Here is a 10,251-nt window from a genome sequence, read left to right as displayed (position 1 = left end):
CCCCCCCCCCCCACCGAACCGCCCGCGATCTCCCAGGCTCCCGGCTTAATCAGCATCCGCGGGGAGACAACTATATAGCTGCGACTTATACGTAGTTTCGCGAACATGTGGCGTACACACGTTGTCGCGGAGAACGTTGGATCCCACGGAAGGGAATTTTCTTTCGTTCGTCATGTTTCCGGTGAAAATGCCGCGTATTCGATATATATAATAAATTCGCAATAATTTTTTGCGCTACAAATTTGAGCTACAAACAGCGACATTGTCAAGCAGTTGCGCATTGTGCGCGCGGCTCCGACTACTGTAACCGTCACGGTCGGTAGTCATCTCGCATCTCGGCTTGAATCGCGTTAGCGCCACGACTGCTACAGCCGTCACATTAATTAAGGTTTTAATTAGTGTAAAAATTAGATATACACATGTACGCCAGTCTAACACTATTAATATCAAAGCGAAAGAGAAGCGCGGTCTTTATTATAAGCGAACTACTTTCCCATCCGAGAGATTCGCGTCGGATTTTCGAAAAAGAATGAAGAACACAAAATCGATACTCGGATCGCGTGCTTTCTCACGGATCGTTTTCGAAGAAAGTCGCGTTTGCGGGGGAGGGAGGGGGAGGGGGGAAGGAAGCAGGCGCTACCGTATATATACTCGCTACGGTATGTAGCCTCTATACTCTCGGACCGAAGAGGCCCGGAGGAGGAGGAGGCGAAGATATATCACGTTGTCGGCCGACATACCATTCTTTTGCGGCGCGGCCGACACCGCGCCAGCATTCACAAATTAAGGAGCGCCAAAGTCAACGGCGGCGTAGGTAGGTATGGCGCTATCGCGCTTCATAAAACTTCGTTAGCACGCCAGGTCGGGGAAGTAGACGGCGGTCCGCACCCGGTAGTGTGCGGACCCGGCCCCGGGATATACCCACATAAGCGCTGATGGCCCCGCGAGACCACCGTAAAAATTCATTTCGCACCTCGCCCCGTGTAATTCAGCCGGATTCTTGCATCTTCGCCAGCCGGCGTAGAAGCGTATTAGATGGACCATGTCCGCGCACTTCGCGGTTAATGACTCCGCTCGCGCTATGCGCGGTACGTTTAATAATTGTACAGCGACAGCGCGCCCCCCTTAATTATTCGTCCGTATGCGTAAATTCCGTGTGCTCCACTCTTCAAATTATCCGTAGCGTAAAGAGAGATAACGCGTTAGAAAATTAGAAAAAAAAAAAAAGAATTGGCGGCGAATATACTTTCTACAATTAAATCAGTGGAATGGATGTCGCTGATTAAAGCAATGACAAGATTTCACCGAAGTCAGCATTTCACTGATTTTCGAGTGAAAACATTCACATTTTATTTTTCCGTCTTTTATTTCACTGTTTATAGTAGTAAAATTTTTAAATTAATTAATTTTATTTAAATTCAAAATTATATGCATATTACATTTTTTTGCTCTGAAGATGTGATATAAACTTACAAACCTAGAGATATTTCTTCAACAAAATATATTGCTATGAATTTATCACATATATTATAATACATTAATACAAGATGCATTTTTAAAATATTATTGAATAAAAATAAAAATAAATATGATTAACATTATAATTAAAATTAAAATTAAATTGAATTGATTAAAATTAATAAAATAAACAAATTAAATAGATAATAAAATATTTAAAATATAATTGAAACAGATATTACTATTAATTAATTCTTTCGGTGAGATTTATAACTAAATTCGCACTACTTATCAGTGATATATAATACATTAATTCCATTTAAGAAAGTAATAGCGAGAACTATATAAATGCTATATAAATAGATTTCAGTTTGTTTGAAAAAGATCTTCAGTATATATTCTTCATCCTCGTTACAAGTCGATTAATTTCTCAATCCGCGCAATCACACCAATTCGATCGATTAGTCCCGTATAGCTCGTATCCTTTCAACCTTATTAGCATTGCACGTGGCGACGTAATATCATGTCGCTCACCTTTCGATCCGTCGTCCGTTAATTTGCCGCGGGGACCGCGCATATAAAATGAGAGAGTCTGTACCTGTGCGAGAGAGACTCGTATGGAGACCATGTATGTGTCAGCTCACGCATACACATTCGCGCGTGGTTCCAGTCATTACGTACGTAGCCTCGTTAGAACAAGTCCTTTTTTTTCCTCCCCGGTTCGCTAATGAGGTGGTCCGCGACTTGCGGTCCACCGCCGTGCAGAGGGTGGCCGACGTACGAGCGGCCGGCTTCAGGTCGAGGGCAGCTTCCGTTGACGTTCCCGCGCGAATCTGGAGACCGACACTATTTTTAATCTACCCGCGGGATGCGCGGGCTTGATAAAATTAAAACGCATGTTCCGCTACGAAAGCTTGCTTACTCTACCGTCTCCCTCTCTCACTTTACTGCGAAAAACGTGTATGCCCTTTTAGGGCGCGCTTCCCCCGGATCAGGACTCGCCGGAGAATGTCGCGTTAATAGTCGACGTCGCGCCCGTGGTTTGGTGATTAATTTTCGCCGTTAATTTTGGTCACTGGACTCTAGGGTTTACAGTGCGGCCACAGTCGGGTACATATATATTCGACAGCCGAGTATATGATGCGGGTAATCGAACGTGGCTGCGATTAAGCGAGAGACCTCGCCGCGAGACTCTCTTAACGGTATTATTAATTTTATCAGAATTACACGTTTTTCAGGAAACTGAGGGTATAATTTGTAATAATAATAACTTTATTGAGTGTACGAAAAGCAAAGCGTGCAACAAAAATGTACATAAAAAGAAGGCTGTATTTCAATAGCCGAAGTATCAACTATAGTGCTGTTTCTATCTTCTACTATGTCTAATTCTTCCCTTCTCTCTCTAATATATTTAATTTATTAATTAAAAAAAAATATATATATATATAAAATATAAATATATATACCATTTTGAATATAGAGATATATAATATTTATTGTATTAGAAAAAGAAAAGGCGTGACTGTCACATTTTTTGCTGCAATCAGGCCAAGAATATTTCCCTCGCACTTTTCGAAGAATTTTCATGTAGTTTAGTTCTATCTAAGTGTAATAAAATTCAAGCTCTCTATTTGCTCTTTCCGGCTTTCCTGGAATCGCATTTACTCTATTCCGACTGTAATCGATTGCCAGTCGGGGAGTCTTCTCTCTTTCTCTCTCTCTCGAATACATCCCGACGATGGTTTCCATTCATTTAGCTCGTCCCGGTTGACAGCCGGGCCGTTGCCGTCGTTTAATTCGCGAATATTTCACGGACGCGTCATCCCGAAAATACGTTACAGCTGCTCGCGTCGTGTCTCTGCAATCGGGCCACCTTCGGCGCCCGAAAAATCTGCAGCCGCGGTCATAAATCTCGGCGCTGATACATTTTTACTTATCACCTTCCCATCGCGCCGGCTTCCTCGCAAAATCCCGCACGGTAATCCCGGTCTCGCGCGATTTAAACGACCGTCGAATTATGACCCCGTCTTTCTTCGCGCGTGTTACAGACGGCTTTACACTGGGGCGCCAAACACGGCGAGGAGAACATCATTAAATTAATAGCGGGCACCTACAGGGACTACAACAAGAGTATCAACGAGACCACGGTGAGTGTTCTTTCCCTCTGAGATTGCTGAATAAAATATTGTTTAAAACCAGTGCTTTTTCTAGACGTTATAAGGTTGAAGAATCGGAATTTTTATCTGTAGAATATATTAGAGCGATTTGCACTATTCGATCTTACATTATTAATCTTTGCAAACCGTAATGGAAGATTGGAGATCAACTTAATCTTTCATATTTTTCTGTTTCCGATCATCGGATGTCTCCATCGAATGACGCAGAATGGGGTAAGTGTCTTATTCTTTCAAATATATTAAATAATTTTTTTTTTTTAATAAAATTATTTTATAAAATTATTTAATAAAATTAATTTTTAATAAAATTGCGATCGATGAAAATAGCAATTTATAATTCATATATCGGGTTAAAGTTTGCTTCAAACGAATATTATTTCCTATGTCGATAGCGCTCTTGTTTATCAAAAAAAAATGAAGCGCATCAAATACATTCGGATAACATCGAGGCAGAGTATCTTTGTCGGTCCTTGCCACGATCGCGTATAATTTGCCGGACGTACGGAGAGCGGGATCGGTTTAGGGAACGATTCGCGTTGTAAGAGGTAGAACAAACGGAGAGTCAATCCGCGTGAGAAGGAGGGAAGGCAGGAAGGAAAGAAGAGAGAGAAAGAGAGGGGAAGCGCGCACAGAAAAGCCCGCAGATAGGATCAGACGTGTGTGGTCCCGCCGCTTTGCTCTTTATAAGACTTATATAAGCCAGGGAGTGCTTCACATTGAGAAAAGAATCTCTTCTACATCAATATCTCGGTAATTTTCAAGTTGTACGACAGCGGAAAAATGAATGATCTGAAGAATCAGCAAAAGAAACATTGAGAAAAGAATCTCTTCTACATCAATATCTCGGTAATTTTCAAGTTGTACGACAGCGGAAAAATTAATGATCTGAAGAATCAGCAAAAGAGAGAGAGAGAGAGAGATAACTCGTGTAACGGAAGAGAAATCGAGTGTACAAGAGATTTCCATAATACGGGGAAACATATTATGACGCACACGCGTCGCTATTCCTGTATTTTCCCCGATGACAATTCCGGCCGACTCGATGCGCCGCTGCCGGGGATTAACGCAGCCCCGGATATAATGAATACGGTCGCGCTCATGTACGTACCGATGTAGAATAGGTAATCCACACCCCGGACGAGGGATCTGTCCTCGGCGAATCCTCTCTGGACGTTTTTTTTTTTCCTCTTTCCTTTTCCACTGCGCGGCTTTAGGACCAGACTGCGGATCGCGCGGCTCGGCGTAATCTGTCACCGGCGTCGCTCCCGCGCCGCGCTTTTCTACGGCTTATCCCGGCCACCGGCTTTCCCCCAATCCCGCGGCAAATGAAAGAGGACGTAGGAGAGAAACGAGTGGAAAAAAAAGATCATCCGGTGGAGCTTCGCGTGGAATCGCTCGAGACGATCTTATTCACGACTAATATCCGTCGCTCGCGGGCATCGATACCGGTTTCTCCGACAGGTTTGCTGGAAAAAGTGCCAGGAAATGTCGATATAGTAAATTTTACAAAGAGTATAGTCAATATGCGAAGTAATAAAATTATTCCCTCTCGCGTACATATACGCGTTACGATTCTTTTTGAATATTCTTGACGTTTACTAATTTAATTTAGGATCTCTCCTCGTTCAGAGTTAATGCCAAATTTTGCGGCTTCGTCGCATAAGCTTTGGAATTTTCGATACAAGCTGAGAATGTCTCTCGATCTCAACGAGCACCCAACTATTTGACGCTCTTAGCGTGAAAAATCATAGCTCGAGAGGCCCACCATCGCGGCTATTTTATTCTCCGACTCACTTATTTATTATCCGACTCACTTATCGTAAGAATTCCGCCGATCACGACTTTTTTAATCCCCGGTCGGCCTGTTGACGACGAAGCGGATCGCAGTCACCGGCGTAATCTGTCACCGGTACCGCTTCTACCGTGGTTTTCTACCGGCTTATCGCGGCATCGCCTCGCATTTAATCCCCGCAAAAAACGGGGGATGGCCGCGTTTGTTTCCCCGTGTGTCCCCCGAAGGGGACGGGGGGTGTTCTCGTAAGCCGCCCATGTGGCGCCTGCATCCTTGCCTGGCGCACGACAGTCAACGACGATCCCGGTTAAGGCTCCAGTAGATGCAACTGGAATCTGCAACGGGTGATCCATTCGAAACATAATCTCCGATTCGAGAATTAATTATTCAAAATACTAGATAAATTATAGTTGACGCATTTTGCGAATTTTTGAGCAATTATTATAATAATGAGAGAAAAATTATCTGTCACATTTTTCACACGTTAATAATGAATTACTAAAATTCAAATCATTAAAATTTAAACTTGAATGAACTATTATTATATATAAGATCAGTCTCCCTCGGAAAGTTTCAACCTTTAAATCTTTACCATGGCATACATAAGAATTACGTATCTCTTATTTTGAATTAGCTTGGCCCATCGTGGGATTAAATTCTATCACGCGAAATATACGAGGCATATAAGAAATGTCTACATGATAGACATCGTTGAAAACGATATTGCCCTCCCACCGATTTTTGAGCGGGCCTATGTTGAAAAACGAGATAACCTCGGAACATGCGGACTCCTTCCCCGGACTTCTTTCGCCCTTCCAGAAAGGGCAGGGAAAAGTAGAAGCGCCGTTATGATATAGCGGCTCGTAAAGGCGGCCCGATGTAGGAAAATATTAAAATTGAAAATCCTCAACGGTGATATACGCGTGCGTGATATTGGTGGCCGGCAGCTGTCCTGTTTCTGCAGGACGAAAGAGGGAGAGAGAAAGGATGAGGGAAATGAAGAGGCAGGAAGAAGGGACACGTTAGAGCGCGCGTACTCGAACGGAGAGGAACGGAGACGCGGAAGACGAAGACGAAGTGGCGGTAGGGGCGCGATATTGTCTCGAGGCTCCGTATGCTCCGGGACATTGCTACTTTAAAATATCGTTGGGAGAGCATAAAAAGGGGGGGTCCTCCCATCCTCCGCGCGCATGTACCCACCCTCATGTACGGGGTGTTTGAGAAGTCACCCGTTTCCATATCTGGTATCACAGAAATCCAGATTTCATATATAAAGCCAAATACTCGCACTTTTCGGATCTCTTTCTAATCATTCGGTATTTTGTCCCCTGAATATATAATAAATAATATTAAATTTAGTTAATTTTGGTTTCATTTTGCTTTTTGCTATATTGCCTCATTTTTATTAATAACCATTGCAACGATTTTTTATTTTTACCATTAGCGTTAAAAATATATAACTTAAAATTTAATTTATAATTTAAAAAAGACTCTCATACATCGTCAAAGTTATCGGAATCTCTTTCAAAGTTTGAAGATATAGGCACCTCGTATATTATGACTTCGTATATCGCATACTTTAATCCGCACTACTTTGTTGTTTGGCCGGCTCTCGGCCCCCCGATCGGCTCTCTCTTTCTCTCTTTCTTCCAGCGACTTTTATCTAAATTAAACCAGTTTCCCTCGGCATGAAAGAGGTATGTTGAGCGACGACGCGCGTTAACTATCAGACTGCGTGGTATAAAATTTGAATTTATGTATTTAAAGAGAAGAATATAAATGCTATTTTTATCCAGTTGTAAATATGGGCGTAAGATATGCGTAAGAGCCAAATAATTATTTCACATTGTAAAACATCATGAATGATCTTCTCGCCAGTATCCAACGTAAAGAGAATGTAAATTATCTCGGTGATTAAAATCTTTTGCGACAACTGGGGGATGGATAATTCGTGGATCTCTTATCGGACTCGCTTATACGACTATCATGACACTATTACGCAGTGTCGCATCAGCCGCGCATCGACTTCACGTATCATATTATCTTGGCGAACGTCAGAGCGGCAGCTGTTATTTGACGTGCGAATTGGAAAAGTAAGCCCTTTTTTCACCTGCTCCGTCCGAGTCGAACGATACTAATTGCGAGATAACGTTCTTTTAATACTTTTGCCCTCGCGATAAATGGCGCATGTAACGGTGATGCCCCGAGGACCTCGACGTGTCGAGCTTGTCACAATGAACAGAATGTAAGGGTCCCGCTTTTAACATTCGCTTTTGTAGATCAATCTGATATACCGTATCTTAATGAAACGACTCTTAATAAAGATATGTACGAAATAATATCGTCCACTTAACAAGCGCGGACTAATATTCGTTTCTTTTTAGTCTCGTGCATTATACGTATAATACATTGAAACCCGTATATGTATATTTTAATAATACGCTTAGCTTAATCATAAAATACACAGTGTTCGTTGACTGCTCATTTGTACGTAAGATCGATTTATACACGATATATCTATAGTCACGCACGTCCTGTTGATCATAGATCGACGAGCAGCGCGAACCTCTAATCAGGAAATAATCTCTTGACTTGATCTTTTTTTTTTTTAATTTTCAACATTAAATGAACATTAAGTGTACGCGCTAATTAAAACCTCCAATTAAAATGTTGATCGAAGTACAAGTTCGAGATTAACCGGCGGCCAACGATCTGTTATCTATCTTATCCGTTTCGAATACATTGTGTTCGAAAAAAAGATTCACATAGAAGCCGGATGAAAGTGCATGCGTGCAGGGCGATAAGGGCGATGCACGCGAGGCTAGTTTTCGCGGCGTCGCCGTCTCCCTTACGCGTACACGCACGCACGCACGCACTAACTCACGCTGGAAAGTCTTATTTCGAAAAAATAACGTTATTTATATTGAATAAAATTTTCTAAAGCCTCCGACATTTTTTTTATTTTTTATTCAAAGGCTCTCGATGCTTGGATGTTGAAGCAACGAATGCTCCTTCTAGTTAGGTTCCCAGAGACGCGGTGAGCGCGCTACTTGTGCGACACCTCGTACATGCACATCCGTATCGCGAAGGGATGCGTGAGGGAGGGCGCGTGAATTGGCCAGGGGGGTGTCGCGCCACTTGTCGCGAGGACACACGTGTCGCACGCTATTGGAGCTGGCAAAAGGGTGACGCGCGAGGAAGTCTACTCACCCCATACATGCCGTTTTCCGCTCTATATATGTGATCGTCGTATATGACCGTCGTGAGTTTTTTCGCGCGTATCTATAGGCGCGGGGATTTTAAAGTGAAATAAATTAGAAATTTTTAGGGGCGAGCGGGGAGGGGGTGAATCGCATTCTCTCCACACGCGCGAGCGACCAACCCTTCTCTCACGGCTTAGCGTATCATAAGCGAGGGTGCGAAAACGCGAAGGGTGCGTCCCGCGTTTCGATAACTACGATCGCGGTTTTGACACATTTGTCACTATCGTTTATTGCGCAGTTCGATATTAAACGCCAACGATATACAGTCGTTCATGAACCCGGACGACGACGGGGACGATTTTTTAATCGCCTTCATAGCGCGGCCAAATGTCGCGCCCGATGTATCTCGAGGGTGGGCTTAATTGAGGGTAAAAGCATTGTACAGATTCAAATCGACCCTTTCGTTACGCATTTTTCCGCCGCGGCCTTTGTACCGACGGGCATAGCGTTAATGTATTACGATTACGCGCACCGCAAGCAGAATTGAAGCATAATCTATTACGTCCGCAAATTCAATCTGCTAAAAGCTTTCTCTGTAATTAATTTTTTTATCTTATGATTCGTCTGCTAATTTGTGTATAATATTGTATCTTCCTTATAAAAAAACTCAAATTAGGCTTGTAAAATTTTTTTGCCAGCGTATAGAAATAGAATAAAAAGTTTCTTAAAGAATTCTCACTCGCCTTCACTTCTTACACACATGTCGTATGTATATAAAAAATATATAGAATGAGTTTACGTTCTAGATACACCTGTTTCTTTCCTTATTCGTGAATGTTACGCATATTTTTACAAAACGTACTCTTAAATAGATCGCTCGCATTTTCACCTCCGCCAGATAATGACTCGCGCACACGTACACACATACATACGTACACAATTACGCGCAATTTGTCGTACTTATCGACACGAGCATCGCTACAACGTACTCTTTCACGAACGCTAGCCCGCGGCAAGAGTACAGGGTGTCCCTGACCGACCGCACTTTCATTTTACCATAGATACTGTCTGCGAATTGTCGAGGCGAAAGACTGCCGAGAGAGAAAAAGAGAGAGCGAAGAATAGCCTGTCGATGAAAAATAACTAATAATTAATGATGACTGTTTTGATATATTTAAAAATGTTGATATTCACATTATATGCATCTGTCGCGAATTTTTAATTTCGCTTCTTTGTCATTTATGAAACAGTTCGTGTTCAAAGAGCGAAAGAAAGAACCTCCGAACCTTTCCCCCACACCACTTCAAGGAAGTCTAATCGAATTTAATTCAATCTAATCCTCAATTAAATTCTAAATCTAATATTCAATTATTCTATTAATTTATATACCGTCTCCCTTACGTACACGCACGCACGCACGCACGCAAGCAAGCACGCATATAAGGATTGTTTCGGATCGCGACGTCTTTGTCGCGGAAATGCGAATTCGCACGCTCGAAGTGATATTCATAATACGATGCCATTAATTACTCATTGTCTCTGCGACGGCACTGTTCTGTTAATTCCTTCCTCCTTCTCTCTCTCCCTTTCTCGACCCTTTTCTCTCTCTCTCTCTCCTCTT

General features: G+C 42.5%; 1 protein-coding gene across 3 annotated transcripts in view; it reads left to right on the top strand.

The window, feature by feature from the left end:
* LOC115239159 (ankyrin repeat domain-containing protein SOWAHB) overlaps window positions 1–10,251 on the top strand; it is a 116,303-nt gene that overhangs the window by 97,833 nt on the left and 8,219 nt on the right. For all 3 annotated transcript variants that reach the window (XR_003884598.1, XM_029813525.1, XM_029813524.1), the window contains exons 9-10: window positions 3,507–3,605; window positions 3,843–3,848. Coding sequence is in view for 2 of the 3 variants with exons in the window: in XM_029813525.1 (XP_029669385.1) it covers window positions 3,507–3,605; window positions 3,843–3,848 (105 nt within the window). In the remaining variant the exon portion in view is untranslated. The remainder of the gene's footprint in view (window positions 1–3,506; window positions 3,606–3,842; window positions 3,849–10,251) is intronic.

Source organism: Formica exsecta, unplaced genomic scaffold (genome assembly GCF_003651465.1).
Source record: "Formica exsecta isolate Colony F162 unplaced genomic scaffold, ASM365146v1 scaffold365, whole genome shotgun sequence".
Classification (NCBI taxonomy): domain Eukaryota; kingdom Metazoa; phylum Arthropoda; class Insecta; order Hymenoptera; family Formicidae; genus Formica; species Formica exsecta.
This window is presented reverse-complemented; position numbering and strand designations above follow the sequence as displayed.